The sequence below is a fragment of the Adiantum capillus-veneris genome, chromosome 13, assembly GCF_014529385.1.
Source record: "Adiantum capillus-veneris isolate H3 chromosome 13, ASM1452938v2, whole genome shotgun sequence".
Classification (NCBI taxonomy): domain Eukaryota; kingdom Viridiplantae; phylum Streptophyta; class Polypodiopsida; order Polypodiales; family Pteridaceae; genus Adiantum; species Adiantum capillus-veneris.
The window spans coordinates 100,787,625-100,809,263 of NC_140943.1; the positions used below are offsets into that span (position 1 = coordinate 100,787,625).

General features: G+C 44.1%; 1 protein-coding gene across 1 annotated transcript; it reads left to right on the top strand.

The window, feature by feature from the left end:
- The first annotated feature begins 922 nt into the window (after positions 1 to 922).
- Positions 923 to 21,423, top strand: LOC147444526 (transcriptional regulator family protein). The gene is made up of 8 exons (XM_086527114.1): positions 923 to 1,541; positions 2,168 to 2,228; positions 2,640 to 2,887; positions 19,671 to 19,872; positions 20,004 to 20,156; positions 20,269 to 20,369; positions 20,846 to 20,967; positions 21,057 to 21,423. Exons 1-8 carry the CDS (start codon positions 1,143 to 1,145, stop codon positions 21,121 to 21,123), a joined length of 1,353 nt encoding a protein of 450 aa, XP_086383240.1. The 5' UTR covers positions 923 to 1,142; the 3' UTR covers positions 21,124 to 21,423.
- The last annotated feature ends 216 nt before the right edge of the window (positions 21,424 to 21,639 follow it).

Sequence of the window (21,639 nt, forward strand, 5' to 3'; positions counted from 1 at the left end):
CCCCCTCTATGGAAAGGAGGAGCAGCAACATGGCAAGCTAAACAGACTTAGGGGGTCGTGTGGGTGAGGCAAGGGAGGTGGAGGGGGGAGGCAGGTGTCGAAGGGGTAGCTTGCAGAGCCGAGTGCATTGTTGTACAGGGCAAGCTCAACGCTCTCTCTCGTCGAGGCGAGGGCGGCAAATTGGGTGCGCAAGGGGCTGCACATTCTCTCTCTCTCTCTCTGACGTTTAGTGTGACATGGAAAGGAGGGATATACCAAGGAATCTTGATAGTTAATTGATTTTGTTTTTGTACTTAGTGAAGCCAATCACTAACATAATATGGCGGAAGGGTACACGTGTCGAAAATGAAAGAGGGCACGCGCTAAAGAGGATAGAGAAAGAGAGATAGCTCTAGCACATCTAGCCGCGCGGCCAGTCTCTAGCCATGAAATGAATCGTGTAGAATCTTCCGCTGTGCGCTACCAACCTTGAGCACAACAGCTCCGGCCAGTCCTCGACGAGTCTGTTTATCTGAAAAGCTAAGCTTTGATTAGATGGGAAGGAGCCGTTGCTATGGCTGGAAGAGGTGGGGTGTGGGCTACACCGGCCGGCTAGCCTGCCGGCGGCCGAAAAGAGAGCTGCACACGCAGCCTCATGCCCTAGTTAGATGCTCTTGGTTGGCCAGCCGTCTTAGGGTGGGTTCAGACTAGGTGACGGAAAAAAAATGCAAAGGGGCGTCGATCCTCCATGGCAAAATTTGATTGGTTGGAGTTGAGGCACTCTTCCGCCGAGCCCTCCATTTTTCTTCCGACCCCTCCCCCCCCCCATGGGAAGAGTTGATGGCCTCTCTCAGCCCCCTTCACTTTTTCTCCTCCACACTGTTCACACTAGGCGACGGCACATTTAGGAAGGCTTGTTTCTTCAGTCTGAACGCAGCCTTAGGTGTGCTCGTGCTAAGAAAGTCTTTAGTGGATCAATAAAGACTTGGTTAAACCAAAACGAGGAAGTTGATCTTGTAGCAGGCAAAAGCTCAGAAGGACGCGAAGCAGCTCCATAGCCTTCGGGGAGAGAGAGGAGAGGGAGAGAGTTTGCCTCTGCATATTCTCAGACACGCGGCACAGAGTTAAGAGAACTTACTTGATTTTCAATAATCATTTGTACCATGGCAGCAAGCAAACGCAAAGCAGAAGGCATTGCGCTCCTCTCACTTTACAACGACGAAGGTGATGATGAAGAAGATGAGGAAGAGGACGAAGATGAAGAAAATGCTGTTGCTAGTCTGCAAAATCAGCAGGAGCAGGAAATCAAGCACCGTGACACAGCAGAAAAGGAAGCATATGTGGAGATGGTCACAGACATGGTTTCTGCGTATAGTTCTGTCAGCACAGTTGAGGTTTCGGTGACTGCTGTAGAGACCCTACGTCCCACATTACCGGCTGTCTTATCTCAAGAACAGGATGACCTAACCCAGAGTCCTGTAGTAGAGAGGCCTGGCAATGGCGCCCATGGAATCTTTGTTGATTATGCTCATGATGAGGGGGCCCTTTCCCCAGATGCAGAGGTAACTCTTTAATTGTACATCATTGGAAATTTGTTATGTGAACCACATCATGCTTTCTAAGTATGTACTGTCTATTAGTGCCCTATTGCAGTTTATTATTGGTGATGAGCTAACTTGCTACTGAACGCATTGATGCTGAACTACTTATTTTCGGCAGACAGTGTTTTCTTGTTTGCTTTTGTCCAGATTCCACACAAAGTGCATTGCTGACCACCCCACACATAGTATGATAATGAACATGTTAATGAATAGCTCTGCAATTTTAGACACTTGAATGCATGATTGTGCACCTTTGCTTGATGATAGAAGCAATTTTAGTTTGGGAAGTTATTGCACCACAATTAAATGGGTTGTAGTCAGACTGTGAACATATCCGTAAAAGGAGTTCTTTATGGTACTTAGTGCATCTATTCTTAATGCTATTTACTTCATATCTATGAGGCTGAGATACTTGTTCTAGATTTTTCATTTCTTAGCTGCATCAAATTTCTTGTGCCGTTTGTTGTTTATATTTGAAGAATTTATTCCTTTTTATGAATGAAAATATATGTGTATATTTGAACATTTGAACATAAATTGTTTATGTTTGCTACACAAGTTGCTGATTTTGAGTCCTTCAAGTATAGGAGGGAGAGATTATGAGCACTGGAAGGGCAGTTCTTGCTGTCGGAGCACAAATTAATAATGGTAAGTTTCCTTGTGACCTTGTCCAATGTTGACCTGACTTTTATCAATCAACTTATTTATGCCAGGTTTAGAAGTTTGGGTGTGCTTGGATTTTTAGCTGCTCTAAGTGTATTTTCAACATGAGCAGAGGTTTCCGTTGCGGGTTTAAGCACATACATGTATGTGTTTTTTTTTCCCCTTTTTTGGGCGGATAGTTCCATTTACTTGCTTGCTATAGTCTGTTGGCTTATGTTTTTGCCAACACGTTGTTCTGTTTTGTGGTTTCTTTTTGAGCTGATTTTTCCATGCTTGTGATGGCCTGTCATAAAGGTGTTCCCCCTGGTAGTCACTGTCTTTGTATCCTACAACCTTGTTATGATTTGTTGTTTTGAAACTTTCAACGTGCAGATTTTGAAATATTCTTTTTTTCAGGTTTTGTTCAAGGAGTAACGCCTCCTAGTTTAGGAAGGCAGGAGAACAAACAGCCAGAGAGTCAGTCTCCACAGCCAAAACTGGAGGCAACTCAGCAGTCAACTGCTGGTATAATAGCTCCTGACTCAGACTCTATGGATCAAGAGATGACAGATGCTGAAGCACCAGAAAGAGAGGCGTCTGATTTAGATGCATTGGCAGATTTTTTGCCGCCGCCTCCTACAGAAAAGTGCTCCCTAGACTTGCAGGTAGTTTTGGGTTTGTCAATCATTTTGAGGTTCGATTTGCATTTACGTTTTGGTTTCAAATGGAAATGAAAGGAGTAAGTTGAGAACCGTGAGATACACTCGAGCGGAAGAGAACAAGAGAATGACCCAAGAGCAATAACTCAAATAATGGAAAGAATTCATATACAACTGGATGAATGAAAATGAGGGGCATGGGCCACCCATATACTCCATACTGACCTAGAGGCCTGCAAAAGAGGGAAAGGCTCAAAAACACATGGGTGAAGAAGATCATCCAGTCAAAGAGGCTTGGTGAGAGGATCTACAAGATTGTCAATGGTTCCGGTAAAGAAGACAATCAAGCTTGACCATTTGGCGAGACTGTTTATCTCACATATTTTTCGATTACATGGCATGCCTGTGTCTATAGTCTCGGATAGAGATTCCCGATTCACGAGTTTGTTTTGGAGGGAAATTTGGGAGAACATTGGCACACGGTTACAGATCTCATCCTCATTTTACCCTCAGACAGATGGGCAATCTGAAATAACTAATTCAGTGGTTTTGGATTTATTGAAGTCTTACATTTCGGATCAAAAGACTCAATGGGAAAAGTACTTACCCTTGGTAGAATTTGCCTACCACAAGACGATTCACTCTTCAACGAGGAAGGCACCATTGAAGTAATCGAAGGTGCTAAAAAGGTTCCTCCTTTTCTAAGCACCAAAGACAATTTTGAAGCGGATCAGTATGCAAGGGAGTTGGACACTGCTTTTGCCAAAGTTCGCAAGGCTCTAGAGAAGTCTCAAGCATGGACGCGACTTCCAATTGAAGGAAGATGATTGGGTGCTCTTTACGCTTTGAGAAGGCACACCTACGGAAACGAAATGGAAAGGAGCAACTTTTTCCAAAGCTCAGCATGAGGTATTATGGCCCTTTCCAGATTCAAGAGAAGATAAATGATGTACCCTTCAGACTCAAGTTGCGAGACACTTGGAAGATTCACAATGCTTTTCATGAGTGTCTCTTGAAACCTTTTAAGGGTGAGGTGCCAGTTGACAGGGAGCCTGATGAGCGACTTGAATTGGAAGAGAGTGAGAAGATACTCGTTCCAGAATAGATACTAGCTCACAAAGAAAGGAAAGTGAAAAGTAAAGTGATACGGAGGTTCTTAGTGAAATTCAAGAACTATCTGACATTGGATGCGAAGTGGATGGAGGAGGACGACCTATGGCTTATGTCTGTTTTTACAGGCGTAATGGAGGGCGATAATAATTCTTTCAAGAGTGGGGTATGTCACAAAATGATGACGTGGCATGTCCACCCGGACAACAAATTTGAGATGATAAGTTGTTCCAACTTATGGGGTCCCGTTCGATGGGGCCTTGGGGACAAAAGGAGTTAAAAAGTAAAGCCTAGCGTGGGAAGCTACTGTCGCGCAAATTGCACAGGCCGGCTGACGTGACAGACCGTATGGATGTCCGCTTTTTACTACAGCTCTATGGATTTCCACTTTTAGCATTGGCTACCCTAGACGCTAGCTTTTGGGGCTAAGATGCTTTTGGACTTATAGCTTTAAATGTAATTGCTTTTGAGAGCCTTAGGGCCTTTAAATTGAAACCCAAGGCCACTCTTTGGCTCAGTCTGGTTGATGGGTAGAGCAGAGCAGAGAGGATCCTCGGGTATGTAACTTTGCTCAAGCATTTATACAAAATTAAATACCGAAAGGGGTGCCAGTCTTTTGGGGCCAATCTCTCTGGGCAGGGAACTACACCGGGCTGTGTCGACTCAATTGAACTGTGATTTAAAGTTGTGAAGTGTTTTTAAGTGATTCTCTCGTGTGTCGTATCCGATTCTCGACTTGGGTGTCCAGGTTTGTTACAGCAGTCACGGACAACACTCAGTCCAAGAAATGCTACTCGGCACAAAGCCAACCTATCAATGCATAAGGGTTCAAATCAAAGAAATGCTCATCTAGATGCAAAGGGATATTGGACCAAAGAATGAAGGCTTTATTGCCAGACGGTCCTCAATTTTTTGGAATTTGTTCCAGACTCCCCGCAAAGGAAGCAGAGCTCCCTCGGTTTTTCCAGCACTCTATCTTCCACACACTGAGCAAGCAGACCAACAACGATACATCAAGATAGATGGGCTCAAAGAATGGTATGAAGAAGCCACTACTGAGTGGCTAGCTTGGAATCAGGTGGTGCAAGAAGCTTTGAAGAGAAACAAGGTCAAGGAGAAAAAAACCTTTTAGGGATTAGCGGATTAGTGCAAAATCTTCAAAGCTCTCATACCAATGTGAGGTGCAATGGAATTGAAATGGTGAAGATTTAGGTTTTACACTTCCACAAATCCTTTCCTTTCTTTCCTTGCTTTAGTGATTCTTTTTAGCTTGAATAATTGTTCCTTTTACCTTGCGAGAGAGAGAGAGAGAGAGAGAGAGAGAGAGAGAGAGAGAGAGAGAGAGAGAGACGCGATGGGGTCCCAACCAACCCTCTCAAGGGCCCCCCACACCATTGCCGATGTGATATATGCTTTTTGATTGCATAAATGCAATGTACACACATGAAATACCTCAAGTGCAAACTCTGCTGATTCGAATGATGACTGTCAACGTTGGAACTCCTTAAGATGAGGCACCTCCGGAGCTGGTTTGATGCACCTTTGGATCCTTTTGGATATGGGGTCGCGGATGGCTACCAAGGGGTAGATCTGGGGCTGATTTGCGCCCATGATGTGAGAGGAATGAAGGGCTGAAAACGCAGATCTCAACGATGCCTGTGAGTCCCTCACGGGATCCATCCTGCACACATGACATGACACAAGCCAAACTCACACCTAGTGTAACAGACTTGGACACTCCAAGTCAAGAATCAATCGCGACAACACCAAATAACCACTGCAAAACAATTCACAGATTACAATAGATTTGCACTGGCCCGGCGGAGTTCCGTGCCTAGAGATATTGGCTCCAAAGATTGGCACCCCTTTCGGTATTTCTTTATGTATTAAATCAATGTCAAAGTACAAGAGCGGTTAGGGTTTCACTCTCAAACTCTGCGTCCAAATGCTCTGAGAAGTGAGCCCTAATCCGTGAATATAAAGATTACAAGGGATGCCCAAAAGCAGAGCCCCAAAAGCTTAACATCAAAAGCGATTTCTCTCTCTCTCTCTCTCTCTCTCTCTCTCTCTCTCTCTCTCTCTCTCTCAATGAGAGCAAATAAATAAAGCAAATTCTCTCTCAATTTTCCCTTGCGTAGCAAAAAGCCAGCAGAAATTGCGTCGCTCATTGCTTTTTCAGCCTCCGTAATTTTCGGGATTCCTTACCTGTTGCCACGTGGCAATGGCGCCAGCTTTTAGGGTTTTTCAGCCACTTAGGATTTCAGCCAGCAGGTAGGGTTAGGGTTTTCAAAAATTAGGGTTTTTGGCAGAAATCAGGATTTGCAAGGTTTTTAGGGTTTCTGCTGTCGGTAGCCACGTCATCACTTTGTGACACCTAGACACACATAGTGAGCGGACATTAGGCTCACCTCCCAGCCATAGAGTCAATACGGGCTCACCTCCGAGTGTCACAAATTGCTGACGTGTCAAGCCCTAAAGAATGGAGCCAAATTGCAGATCACTGGCCGAAGGGCCTAAACCCCAAGAAGAACAAGCAACAACAGAAGAAGAAGTCTTGCCAACTTATGGGACCTCGTCTGATGGGGCCCAAGTGACATAAAGGATTAAAATAAAGCAGGACCCACACACACATCAAGACTTGCGCAAAATCTGATGACGTGGTAGCTGTACCAACGCTCCGCATTTTGCGTTGACTGTTGACGTGGCAGTTGTACGGAATTCCGTGATTTACGTTGGCAGCTTTTTGGCATTGCTTTTCGATCAGAAGCTTTTGAGTTTGAAGGCTTTTCATGTAAACTGCTTTTGGGGCCTAGGGCCTTTAAATTTGAGGCCATGGGCTCATTCGCACTGTGTTGATGTAATATAAAGAAATACCGAAAGGGGCGCCAAGGTTTGGGGCCAATACTCTTTGGGGTGGAATTCCGCCACTCTGTGTCGCATTGTCGTCTCTCTCTCTCTCTCTCTCTCTCTCAGTTCAGTTGTTAGTGAAGTGCTAAAAGTTTGTTGAGTCTGCTCTTTTCTATTGGCACTCTCACAAGACGAGCACCACGTGCCAATAGAACAGACTCAACATACTTTTAGCACTTCACTAACAACTGAACTGAGAGAGAGAGACGACAACGCGAATTCACAATGCGACAGAAATACTCACATATGCATGTTACAAGACATAGAAAAATAAAGCCGCCGATGAACCATAGTAACAGGGAATGGCCGTTTTCAGGTCTCCGTTCCCCGTTCCCATTCCAAGTTCCCGTTCCGAATCCCCGTTCCGTGTTCAAACGTGAGTACCCGTAACAAGGAATGGCATTTTGTTCCGCGTTCCAGTTCCTCGTTCCCGTTCCGGTTTCCCGTTCCTGGTAACTATGCGATGAACACACACCCCCTCCCGCAAAAAACCATCCAGGTCCGGGCCATGAGTTGTTCAACGACTTCCTCATCACTCCTCTCGCAAATAACCTAAAAAGGTCCGGGCCATAAGATATAGAGACCTTTTACAACCAAACGTGTCACAAGGCGGGAACCACGTGCCAATAGAAAAGAACAGACTGAACAGACTTTTAGCACTTCAATAACAACTGAACTGTAAGAGAGAGAGACGACACGCGACACGGAGTGGCGAAATTCCACCCCAGAGAGTATTGGCCCCAAACCTTGGCGCCCCTTTCGGCATTTCTTTATATTGCATCATCAAAGTACAATCCGGTACTCCAGACTTTGCACCTTCTCTAGGAAGCATGCCACAGAATGAGCCCTAACCTCATATTTAAAGGCCCTTGGCCTAAAAAGCAATTACAGTGAAAAGCCTTCAAACTTAAAAGCAGCTGGTCCAAAAGCAAAGCCAAAAAGCTGCCAGCGTAAATCACGGAAATCCGTACAGCCTGCCACGTTATCAACCAACGCAATTTTCGAAAATCTCCCTGCTGTCCTTAGGGTTAGGGTTTCTGCAGTTTTAGAGTTAGGGTTTCCAGAATTAGGGTTTGCAAGTTTTAGGGTCAGGGTTCCTAAAATTAGGGTTTCAGTAGTTAGGGTTTTTGGTAGAAATTAGGGTTAGGGTTTTTGCTCTCGGGCAGCCACGTCATCACTTTGTGACAGTTTAGGCCCCTCGGCCACATCTGCGTTTTCCATTCACAGGACCAGCCTTGGCGTTTTTGCATGGCAGATCAGCCTCGACGACAACAAGAGACAACAGATCAGCCTAGCGTTAGTAGATTTCCCACAATAGACAGTTTTCAGCCCTAGCGTTTTTGGTTTGCAGATCAGCGCCGGCGTTTTGCAGATTCACCGCGACGGAACACCAAGGAGTACCAGCGTTTTCAGTTTTCAGCAGTCAGACACGGCAGTAGAAGTCCCAAACCTCGCAGATTTCACCTTCCCGCAACAGATCCTCGCCGCACGGTCAGATCCAGCGCAGTTTGCAGTTTCATTTCGGAAAACGCAGATTTCAGCATCTGCGTTTTCAGCGCGTCATCGTTGCATCGTCATCATCGCCGTCGTCATCGATATAGAGTCAGAATTCAGCAGATAAAGATTTGCAGATTTCAGCCCTTAGCATTTTCAGATTTCAGCCCGTCTCGTCGTCGTCCTCATCGTCGTCAACATCGTCGGCAAGTCCAAAACATTGTAGAGATTTGTGCAATCAATAGTAGACCGCTCTCGCCATAGAGAGTGGGGCCTTTGGAGGAGGGTTTGACAGCATTCTGGTGTCGTATTCTTTCCTCTCTATCTCTCAGTCTCAGCACCTTCATTCACAGTGTTCATCACTTTGTTTGTGTCCATTGCACTCTCTCACTAAAGGAACGGAAGGCTCTCCCTTTCTAAGTAAAAGGAACCTCGAGCACAGTTTGGAGCATTCATCTTGAGCAAAGTTCAACATTCACTTCCGCTGCACCTTACAATGGTATCAGAGCTTTGGCAGTGTTCTGTATCACTCAAGGAAAGAACCACATAATTTTTTTTGCTTGTTGCGGTCGCACGTAACCCAAGTCCACTTGGGCGTGTCGATTCCTGTTCGTGTTTTTGAAGAGTGACAGGAAACCCAAGAAAGAAGGGCTTGTCCAGCCTCCCCTTGTGCCTCTTTTCACTCATTGAGAGCGGACCGTGCACTTAGCGGCCGGCCAATCGACGTGAGGTGGGAAAAAGCAACCTTGGTGTGAGTGCAAGGCCGCCAAGGGGTGCGCTTGCGGAAAAGAGAAGAGCTCGGGTGAAGAGAAGATCCTTCTCTAACACAGATTGCAAGCGAAAGAAGAACCTCAAGAACCTCAAGAACTGAAGAACCTCAAGACCCTCAAGAATCCAAGACCCAAGACCCACAAGAACCCAAGTTCCTCGTGAACTAAGAACCCACGACTTCAGTGTATCGTCATTACCCGAAGCGGAACGGATACTTCGCATGGAGGTGATGAGCATGGGAGTAGCGAAGAAGAGTTTTCCCCACGAGGAGGTTTTTCCGACTCTCCCCCTTCCCCATCTACGCCAATGATTGCACTAACTCCTATGGAGGCTTTCGACAAGATGATGATGGACAGGAAGTTAGAACGCGAAGCAAGAAGAGCAGAAAGAAAGGCAGAATTTGATCGTCAACACAAAGAAAGAATGGTAGCCATAGAGCGTGAGCGCGAGCAAGCACGCTTGGAGGACGAAAAGCAGAGTTGGATCGTGAGCACAAAGAAAGAAAAGCGATGAGAGACCGACACCTGAAAGAGTTGTTGCGACTCTTTTCTAGTGTGCATCGCATTTTGAAAAGACTTAGAAGAAGGAGACTCTCTCAGTTTCTTCGTTTCCAAAGCATGATACACATGATTTGCATGATAATGATCAACATGATAATGATAAGCATGATGATTTGCATGATCAAGATGTGATTATTCACGAGCATGATGATTTGCAAGATAAAGATGTGATTGTTCACACGGATGATGGTTTAGTTGATGCTTTTTGTAGTGAAGCTCACCTCATTGCAGATTCGATCAATCACGAAAAACCGATCTTGGCTCTCGAGTCGAGGTCCAAAAAACCCCCACAAAAAAAATCGATCAATCACTAAGAACAGATCTTGGCTCTTGAGTCGAGGTCCAAAGAACCCCCACAGGAAGTATTATGTTTACGAATGATTAGTCAGCACGCATTGTTCGAGTGTTTCATTCGTGATGCTTTCCTGTATTTTAGTCACCGTCCTTATGTGATCCCTTTTCATAGGCATGATATATTGCACGCTGAACACGATTCAGTCATAAATGAGAACGGATGTACGCCGATTACTCATGAAAAGATGAAATTTTTGCACCCAAGGAGTTCACATTCCATGTCTCTTCCTTGGCATGACACAATATCAGAAAGAGCACAAGAAGGATTGAACATCAAGCATAGGCATTTCCATTGTGTTTTGCCACAGTTGATTGATTTAGATCAGAAAGACAAGTTTCGATTCCATTGTTTGCGTGCGTTTGATGAACGGTTTGCCACTCCGTCACTTTGTTCATCTGCATTGCATGTACAGTCTTTAAAGAGGATCAGTATTTTTCCACTCACTTTACATGGAATGGGTATGTTCATGTTTTTGTGTTCGAAGTGGTTTCGGGAATTTTCATCCTCCGAGATTCTTGAAGAAGGTGGACCTACGTCCATAGAAGAAGTGGAAGCATTGAAGGAGATTCAGAAGATTTTGTGTCGCTTTCGGCGCGGTCCAAAGAAGCAAGCGTTGCAGACCTTTATGAAGTTCAGGTATCGCATGACCTACGCATTAGAGTGGGCCGGCGAAGAGTCCTTTCCAGGATTCCAGACCCTGTTGGCGATCTCCCTCGACGCCATACAATTCGGTACCAGTACCTCACTTTGAAAAGGAGGGGATGTCACGTGCACATCTAACCCTATGTGTATGTGGACAAGCTACTTCATGGCAAGGGTTCAGTTCAACTAGATTAGGAAGTGATTTGGCACTTTTGTGAGTTTGTTCGCAGACCGTGCATGTCCAGACACTTCGATTAGATGCATATCCTCTGGTTGCACACAACATGATGATCAGATTTCCATCAGAACCCATCAGGAGCATTTTTACAGTGCATAGATCTATTTTTCTTATTTTTGACATTTTTCACTTATTATTTTTAAGTGACTTTTGTTGGAAACTAGGTATGGCAATTTTGCTAAGCAAGTATATATAGAAACCTAGCGCTAACACTTTTGGGCAGAAGAGGCAGCAGGAACTCGGTTCAACAGGCACCTTCTCTGTAGGACCCCCAGCAGCCCTAGCGTTTTTGCATCACAGCAAGGACCTAGCGTTTTTCATCCACAGGACCAGCCTTGGCGTTTTTGCATGGTAGATCAGCCACGGCGACAACAAGATACAACAAATCAGCCTAGCTTTAGCGAATTTCCCACAGTAGACAGTTTTCAGTCCTAGCGTTTTTGGTTTGCAGATCAGCGCCGGCGTTTTGCAGATTCACCGCGACGGAACACCAAGGAGTACCAGCGTTTTCAGTTTCAGCAGTTAGGCACCGCAGTAGAAGTCCCGAACCTCGCAGATCTCATCTTCCTGCAGTAGATCCTCGCCGCACGGTCAGATCCAGCGCAGTTTGCAGTTTCAGCCCGGAAAACGCAGATTTCAGCATCTGCGTTTTCAGCGCGTCATCGTAAAGCATCGTCGTCATCGACATAGAGTCAAAATTCAGCAGATAAGGATTTGCAGATTTCAGCCCTTAGCATTTTCAGATTTCAGCCCGTCTCGTCGTCGTCCTCATCGTCGTCGACATCGTCGGCAAGTCCAAAACATTGTAGAGATTTGTGCAATCAATAGTAGACCGCTCTCGCCATAGAGAGTGGGGCCTTCGAAGGAGGGTTTGACAACATTCTGGTGTCGTATTCCTCTCTCTCTCTCTCTCTCTCTCTCTCATTCTCAGCACCTTCATTCACAATGTTCATCACTTTGTTTGTGTCCATTGCACTCTCTCATTGAAGGAACGGAAGGCTCTCTCGTCCGTACGCAAAAGGAACCTTGGGCACAGTTTGGAGCACTCATCTTGAGCAAAGTTCAACATTCACTTACGCTGCACCTTACACGAGGGGCCTAAACCCTAAGAAGAACAAGTAACAAAAGAAGAAGTCCTACCAACTTATGGGACCCTGTCCAATGGGGCTCCAATGACAAAGGAATTAAAATAAAGCAAGAAAACTGATGACGTGGCAGCTGTACGGACTCTCCGGATTTTTCGCTAGCTGATGACGTGGCAGACTACGGATTTTCGCGTTTTGTGTTGACTGCTGACATGGCAATTGTATGGAATTCCGTGATTTACGTTGGCAGCTTTTGGGCATTGCTTTTGGACCAGATGCTTTTGAGTTTGAAGGCTTTTCATGTAAAGTGCTTTTGGGGCCTAGGGCCTTTAAATATGAGGCCATGGGCTCATTCTTTGGCATGCTTCCTGGAGAAGGTGCAGAGTCTGGAGTACTGGCTTGCACTGAGTTGATGCAATATAAAGAATAAGGGGCGCCAAGGTTTGGGGCCAATACTCTCTGGGGTGGAATTCTGCCAGTTTGTGTCGTGCGTCGTCTCTCTCTCCCAGTTCAGTTGTTATTGAAGTTCTAAAAGTCTGTTCAGTCTGTTCTATTCTATTGGCACGTGGTGCCCCTCTTGTGACAATGGTATTAGAGCATCAGGCGTGTGCTTTTTCTGAAAGCTTATCGGTCCTACAAAAGGGCAGACAGAGCAAACCAAAGGCTACTGGAATTTTATTTGAAGTATCTTGGGGTCCCGACCTTGGAGTTATTAGCTACTCCCACCCTTACTTCATCGCGCATTGGGCGCGCTCTCGTCTTCACCGCTCATAAGCCATTAAGATCACTTGCAATAGAAGGATCAAGATTTGTTTCGAGCTGTTGTTTTTCTCAGATGTAGTGGTGGATGTCTATAGCTACCAAGCTGCTCACTCCAAGGACTTGGCAAGCTTTCAAGAAATTTTTTGCTCGAAGTTGTATGGTTTCTGGCAGCTTTTGGTAGAGTGGGGTATTCTAAATTACTCGCCATGGAAACCCTAGCAGATTACGACTTGAAATTTTTGGACATCTCTCACCAAGTGTCTCTTCGCAAGCTGATAACCTTGGAGGTCTAGTGTGATTGGAATATCTTGCGGCTATCGTCACCGCCACAGGAACATTGCTTGTCGAGGCTTGTTTCAACTATTCAAGAGTTTGTGGATCATGCTGCGATCGGCTACAACCTTATGGAAGGAACCTAAGCCTAATTTTTGGTGCAGGTTTCAGGATGGAAAGTCATTCGAGTTTTCGAGCTCCACTGATGTCGAGATTGCTTTTAAGTTTGAATTTTGTTCGAGAATCGGTTTGAGAACTTGTTTGGTGATCTTGTTTGGAATTTGTTTGAAATGGATGGTATCTATTTTAAACTTGTCTTGGTATTGTTTGACTCTGGTTTTAATACCGGTTTCATTGATGGGTGATTTTACTCCCGGGTGGAGTAATGAGAAATGCTGTTTAGGTATTGTTGAATCTCGAAATGACGTAGGCCGATGCCTGGGGAGCGTTTCGTTGTATATTTGAAAACCTTGGAACGACGCAGGCAAATGCCTGGGGAGCGTTTCGTTGTATGTTTGAAAGCCTCGGAACGACGCAGGCCGATGCTTGTGGAGCGTTCCGTTGTATGCTAGAAAACCTTCGAAGGACGCAGGTCCAAGCGAAGCAGACTGCGGTGTTGCTAAATTAACTTTATTTGACAGAAAAATAATTCTAAATGAATTATTGGATTTATAAGTGAGAGGGTTTTCTCGCTTGGAACACCAAGGAAAAATAATTCTAAATGAATTATTGGAATTTTAAGTGAGAGTTTTTCTCACTAGAGACATTAGAGTACAGAGTATTCCTAGTGCGTCATTCAAAGGAATGACGGGAGCACTGAACGAGAATATCTGTAAGGCCACCAGGAACAGGTACTTCTGATGCGTCACATTGGATGGGTGACAGGGAGCATCGGGAAGAAGTATCCGACCATCCGGGAATGGACATCTCTGATGCGTCATAGGATGGGTGACATAGAGCATTGTGAAGGAGATTGTACCGTAAGTTCGGTAGGAAAGGACTAAGTGATGGGTATTCCTGATGCGTCACAAGGTGGGTGATGGGTGCATCAGAAAGGGGATATCCATAGTCGAGAGGAAGTTTCAAACTGTGTTAGAATTGTGCACAAGGAAAAGCAAGCACTTGAATGGAGATGGGTTCAGAGGAAACTTTGAGGGAAAAACGGATGCTTTCTGAGAAAGCGGGTTGCTTTTCGGGAAAGCTCGAGGAAGTCTTTGTCTGCATTGCAACTGTGCATGTGATTGCATCCAGGGACGTCTGGGAAGTGCTGTGAAAGCATTGTTTTTAACTTATAAGGTTTTATTGAGTTTTTGGGTAGATTCAGACTATTTTTAACACTAGGTTGGTACCAAAATAGGACACTTAAGTGTCTTTTTTTTTAACAAATTTAGTAAATGCGACTTGCATCAGACGATGTTTTTAAGAAAACCCTCTTGATATGCTTAAATATGTTATAGCTAGAGGGTTTTTGAAAAATATAACCTTGCATTTTAGAAGCTATCATGATCAAGAAATATACTCATCAAGTTGTCCCCCATAAGACTGCGATTGATCCTTTGAAGAAATCAACTTTATAAGCTCAAGAAAAAAATGAAGCGACCTTGTAGAAAATTGTACACAACTTTTCTACAATTGTGCTAAAGATAATTGCAAGTTTCATGTGCAACAAAATTTACTTGAGGGTATAAAAAATAATGGGAAGTTCTACGTGCTTGATATAGCGATTTCAAGCATATCATTGTATATATAGAAAAAATATGTTTTTGAGTTTTAGAAAGTGATACATTGCTTACCCTCTCTAATGAGGACTCAAGGTGGCAAGTAGAAGTGCTTTGGTAATTTATTTTTTTGGGATCATTTCAAATATTCAAAATTGCGCATGCAAAATTTATGATATTTTAATTCTTGAGACATAAGTATTCAAAACCTCAAATCACTTTAAACTTTCCACACATATCAACTAAATGTATCAAAGTGCATGGTATGAATACAAATGGGATACCTAAAAACCTTGGTTTCAATGTTATTGTGAAGGACTCAAGATTTTCAAGAGTTTTTGCACAATCAAAATTTCAAGATAGGGTGTAAGCGACAAGATTTAAGTAAGTTAGGGAGCCAAAAAAATACGTATTTTCTTGGCTTTAACATATAACTCATTTGATGTTGTCAAATTGCACTAGAATAGCCCCAATTCTATGAGAGGACCTTTGAAAGGTCAAAATTATGCTCTTAGTCAGCACGTGCTCTAGTATGAAATTATGTTTATAACGCAATTAAAATTGAAACTATTCCTTGAAGGTCATTCCATTGTTTTGTAACACTAAGTACTAGCACTTGGCTTTTAAAAACATAAAAAAGCTCACCTCTACAAAAATATATAAGAGTTTATGATTTTTTTGGTAAAACGGCTTGAAATTTTACATAAAATTACGACTTAGAAATTACCACAATTCTCTCCATAGGGCTTGTATTTTGACATGGAGAAAAATCCAATGTTTCTTTCCCTCATAACCAACCTATGGTAGAAGAAAGGTGTAAAACACTTCTTTCTAGCTTAACAAATAAATCGCCAAAACTTCGTAGGAAAATAGGACACTTTAGTGTCCAATTACAGAACTAGTGTTAAAGGTGACCGGCTGCCCACTTAATAAGCGGGCAGCCTATGATTAAATAAAGCAAAACTAGCGATTTTTCTCTTTTTCTGGCAGAACAGCGCAAAAAAAAAAAAAAAAAACGACCGCGATCTCTACGCGAGTAGCCAATGCTTTGCTATCTTTGCCGTGGCTAGGGAGCTATAAAAGCATCACACTCCCTCTCTCAGAGGGAAAGACCAGTTTTCGCAAGGGGAAGATGCCGTTGCCGATTTCAGCCGCAAAGAAGACGTTGCCAATGATGTCCATGGCTGCCCCAAGTATACCCGATGTCGCCAGGACCCAATGCGTGAGTTCCCTCGCGAAGAAGTGCCTACGGAGCGTGTTTCCATCGCGACAAGCTGCTGTTTTTCTCTGTTTTCAGCCCATAAACGTCGTAGATGGGGTTGATTTACAAGAAGGAACCTGAGAACACACCTCTTTTGTGTGTAGGATTGGAAGAGAGGATTTTCTATGTAGAGATCTCTTCTGGGGAATTTCTTTTCGAGAATCGAGCTGCGTTTTGAGCGTCTAGATTGTGAAGGTAACGATTTTCATGTTATGATCTCTGAGTATTTGATTGCAGGTGTACTTCCTCTTCGTGAGGGAGTAGGAGCAGAGGAAGGCATGACCTCTACAGGATAAAAGCGCTATGAGGAACTAGCCAGATCAGCCCAAGGGTTTCGTACCCGAGTTTGGGAAGTAGATCCACGGATCCGAGAGTGATAGACTCTCAAGATGTGATCCGGAAGTTGAAATTCCCAAGGGAAGGACTTCATGTCCGGGAAAGCAGAGTTATTCTGCAGGAAGAGGTCTCTGGGAACAGAGTCGGAAAAGAGTTGCAGGGATGTCATGCCCCGAGTCTGGAAGGTGAGATCCAGAGGCGGGAACCTTGATTCTTGAGGATTTGGAATAAGGAACGGAAGTTCCTTGGAATAGGGTTTTGCCCTAGGTATAGGAAGCTGAGTCTTTCGGGAACCATCAAGTCTTATTGTAGAACGATTGTGGTAATACGTTCGTTTCAAATGCTTGTATAGACTTCTCCTCAATATGATTGCAAACACTAGGCTCCTTGGTCCCTTTAGCGGGCTGAAATTGCACTTATGAATTTATATAGGCTTAGGTAGGGCAATCCATCCACCACACCCCGCAAATAAATCATCAAAATGATTTATTCAAACGTTAGGCCCGGGGGGCCTGTAACAAACTTGGACACTCCAAGTCAAGAATCAACCGCGACAGCACCAAATAACCACTTCAAAACAATTCACAGATCACAATAGATTTGCACCGGCCCGGCGGAGTTCCGTGCCTAGAGATATTGGCCCCAAAGACTGGCGCCCCTTTCGGTATTTCTTTTTGTATTAATCAATCATCAAAGTACAAGAGAGCGGTTAGGGTTTCACTCTCAGACTCTGCGTCCAGATGCCCTGAGAAGTGAGGCCCTCACCACTAATTTAAAGGTTACAAGGGATGCCCAAAAGCAGAGCCCCAAAAGCTTTTAAAATCAAAAGCATCAGTTCTCTCTCTCTCTTAGAGAGTCTTTTCTCTTTTTTTTTTATAAAAAAAAAGCAAAAGCAAAATTCGCGTCGCTCATCATTTTCCAAAAATTTTTTTTTTCTTAATAATCCGCCTCCGCGATTTCCGGAATTTAGGGTTTTTGGCAAAAATTAGGGTTTGCAGGAATTTTAGGGTTTCTGGCAGAAATTAGGGTTTCTGCTGTCCGCCACGTCATCACTTTGTGACAGGGCCAGTTTGGGTGAAACTGTCGCACATCTGCCACCCGAGAATCTGATCGACGCGGAGAATGGCTCGTTGGATTCCTCCAACCTAGAACTACATGCATGTCATGCCAGATGCCCACCGTAGTGTAATAACATCTGTCAAAATGCGTGTACAACCATTTATGCAAGAGGGTTCCAAAATTGGAAAACCTAATCTAACGGACTCGTCCGGACATGCAGGTCTTGCGAACAGTCGCTGTGACAGACTTGGACACTCCAAGTCAAGAATCAACCGCGACAGCACCAAATAACCACTTCAAAACAATTCACAGATCACAATAGATTTGCACTGGCTCGGCGGAGTTCCGTGCCTAGAGATATTGGCCCCAAAGACTGGCGCCCCTTTCGGTATTTCTTTATATGTTAATCAGTTCAAAGTACAGAGAGTGGGTTGGGATTCACTCTCAGACTCTGCGTCCAGATGCTCTGAGAAGTGAGGCCCTCACCACTAATTTAAAGGTTACAAGGGATGCCCAAAAGCAGAGCCCCAAAAGCTTGAAAGCAAAAGCAAATTCTCTCTCTCTCTCTCTCTCTCTCTCTCTCTCTCTCTCTCTCTCTCTCAATGAGAGTTAAAATAAAGCAATTCAACTCTCTCTCATCCAAAATCCTTGCGTAGCAAAAAGCTAGGATTTGCGTTGCTCATTAATTTTAAAAAAAAAAAATAAAAAAAAATCGCCTCCGCGAGTTCCGGAAATTAGGGTTTTTGGCAGAAATTAGGGTTTGCAGGAATTTTAGGGGTTTTGGCAGAAATTAGGGTTTCTGCTGTCCGTAGCCACGTCATCACTTTGTGACAGGCGCACAAAATTGTTGGTACGAATCCTCCTAGGGTCCTAGACACTAAGGGGAAAACTGGCTCTGGAAGTCGATGAAGCATGTCCCTGTGGCACACAAAGCCATGTGCACGTGACATTCAGGAATTTTGCAGCCGTAATCGTTAGCAATTACTCTTTTTTTGGGGGGGAGGGGGGTATATGTATGTCGCAAACTGATGACGTGTCAGCCAGTACCCATTGAACAGAAGAGCCAGTACTCTACTGACGTGGCATCGTATTGCTGACCACTGTTGACGTGGCATTGTATTGAATGGCTCGAAATTTGAGGCGTGAAAGGCGGCGCATTTTCAGTTATCCTTACAGCGTGACGTGGCAGCTTTTTGTAATTGACCATGAAAGCTTTTGGGGTGTTAGTTTTTACTGGCAAAGCTTTTAAGGACACCCAGCTTTTGGGCACAGTTGCATTTGTATTAGTGCCTCTATATTGTTAGAGCCTTGGGGGTCTACTCTAATAGATCAGTGCATGGTTGCATAGTGGCCGAGCAGACTCCCCGTTTTGTGTACTCTGTGACTAAGATACTAAGATACAAAAAGAAGTATCGAAAAGGGCGCCAAACTTTAGGTTTAGAGCATCTGGAAGTGGAACTCCGCCACTTTCAGTCGCGACTATGGCTTGTTTCAAAGTGCAAGTGCTATAGTTTTCAGTTCCATTCATGTGCTGCTGTGGAATTACCGCCTTGTCAGTGCCAAGCCAGTTACGTGATCACACAAGATAGCTCACAAATGAGCCCAATTCCTACTTATAGGACTAGGGCCTGGTTTACACTCGGCTGACACTGCTCAAGCATCTATCCTAATGTCTAGGGTGGTAACAAGGGGGAGGTGTTCGTTAAGGTTCCGTGTATGTATGTGCGCGGGTGCTTGAGCATGTGCGTGCGTGCGGGGGCAGATGGGGGATGAAAATGTAGGCAAGGAAATTTTTTATGCCTAGTTTGGGCAGCACTTTTGTCTTGACTTCCAATCATACACTATGCATCATCGTAGCTTTCCATTATGTGTCCAACTGGTCATTTAAACTTGTGGTGTTGGTGTTGGCAAGCTTCAGCTGTAAAGTGATCTTCAATGAAAACTATGAAGCAAAACTAAGGTTGTGCCTTTTTTAAAAGAGGAATCAACTATCTAATCGCATGTTAATGTAGAAAATAAGCAGGCGGTTATCTTCATAAATTCGTTGTAGTTATCAACTTGTAATGGTGGCTTGAATTTTTATCTCATTTGAAACTAACCTTTCATTGCAATGTTTCTTGTTTGTGGACATATTATCACGCATGCATGCCCTACATGGTCCTTGAGGTTGTATAAATATGGAATATTTAGTCTGAAGAGTATATTCTTTGTTTGGCAGAAAAAGTTTGCGAGGTTCTTAGCATACAAGAATGCCGGAAGAAGTTTCAATGAGGAGTTACGAAAGTCTAAGGGCTACCGCAACCCTGACTTCCTACAACGTGCGGTAAAGCACCAGGAGATTGATCAAATAGGCAGTCGTTTTAGCAAGGAAATTTTTGATCCCCATGGATATGATTCGAGTGACTTTTATGACGCTTTAGGTGATTTTTGTACCTGTTTGTTAATGGGATTTGTTCTTATTCCTGACTTCTTAGAGCCTTCTATGCGTTTCAAGTGTCGTTGTAGGCTGCAGTAAGAGAATGACATACTGATTAGAAGCTTTGTTTGATAGCATTGGAGCTCAAACGTGAGCAAGAGAGGAAAGAACAAGCTAAGAAGCAAAGTCAAAGGGTTGACTTCATACATGGAGGAGTACAAGCTGCACCAATACCAGCGTTATCGGATAAAACGAAGCCTGTGTTACCCATGTCTACGGAGCAGAGAGGTGGGCCTTGCTTGCTATGTCTATTTGCGGGTGCTCGATAGAAGAATTGGTGGGTGTAAAGATATGTTGACCATGGTATGAAATTCATCTGAGTTTTGTTTGTATGGGCCAGATCAACTGCCTTCTGGATCTCAAGGACTGACAGCGGCATCTGAGGCTGCACCAAAATCGGGGGACACTGCACGGTCAAATAAGAAGAGCAAATGGGATAAGGTCAGTTACGTGATTCAGCCAATTTCAGAAATCGTTGAGCATTGCAAGAACTCTCCAGCATTTTCCTCTCTACCCCTTGCGTTGTGAACCTCTCTCTCTCTCTCTCTCTGCATCTGTTGCACCAATCTCTCAACTAGCTGATCGCCCCTCCCTCTCCCCAATTGCGTTTTCATCTGTGTGGGTTAGGACTAAGTTGGAGGAGACTGTGTGAGCCAGATTCCAGACGAGCAGTTTTGGAGGTCATCCTGGGTTTTGTTAAAGTTATGCATCTCATGTGAACGTGGTGCCTAGTTTTTTGCCTATTTATTTATTTATTGTATGTATTTGACAAAATTCATTTGGGCTTTGTCGGCAGCTTTGTATGGGAACTTGGAAATATATAAGGGCCCCTAGGGCTATCACTTTCAGCCTATTCAAGCCACCTTTGAAATGATGTTAATTGCTCAGAGGGTTTATGAAGGTCATTGTGCTTTCAGGTTGAAACAGATACAAAAGTTCCTGCGCTTATGCCAACCGTTGCTAAGTCTGCCATTGCAGCTGCTAGTGCCCACACTGCATTATTAACTGCAAATGCTGGTGGAGGCTATGCATCCTTTGTGTAAGTGCCCTGTGCATTGAGAGGACTTGTATTTTGACACGACTATTTAGCGTTCCAAGTCACCCATAACAAATCGGCACACCTTGCAGGTTACAAAAAAGAAAAGAAGCCGAAGAAAGATCAAGAGGGACTGAGAGAAAATCAGAGAGAAAATGATGGTTTTTCTTTGTCTTGGAGTAAATGTAAATTAGCTGCAGTTACACTGTAATATAATGTAGACGTCACCCAGGCATGCTGAAGGTAGTTCTGGGGGAACCTGCAATTGAGGTTCTCTTTTGGGGGATCAGTTAGTTTTTTGATCAAAAGATAAATATTCAAACATGCCAGAGCACTCAGGATGCCAGATTTCTAACCAATTTATAACGGTTTTTCGTATGCCGTTATTTTTTAGAGGAACTGCATCATTTGTCCCGAGTTTTGATTGTTGGTAGACCAGATTTTATGGTTTTAGAGGTCTCTTTATTTCATGACTGAAAATTCTCATTAACGTACGTAGCTGCAATTGGTTGCAGCAGAGCCTCAAGGGTAGTTTCTGTAATAATCTAAACAGTGGCATAAGCATGATTGACCGAACCCACCTCGAAGCTACCTCCTTGTACAAGTTCTCACCATGTGCGTCAAAAAATCACAAGACAACCAAGTAGAGTCCTGGTAGAACTCACCTCTGAAAGC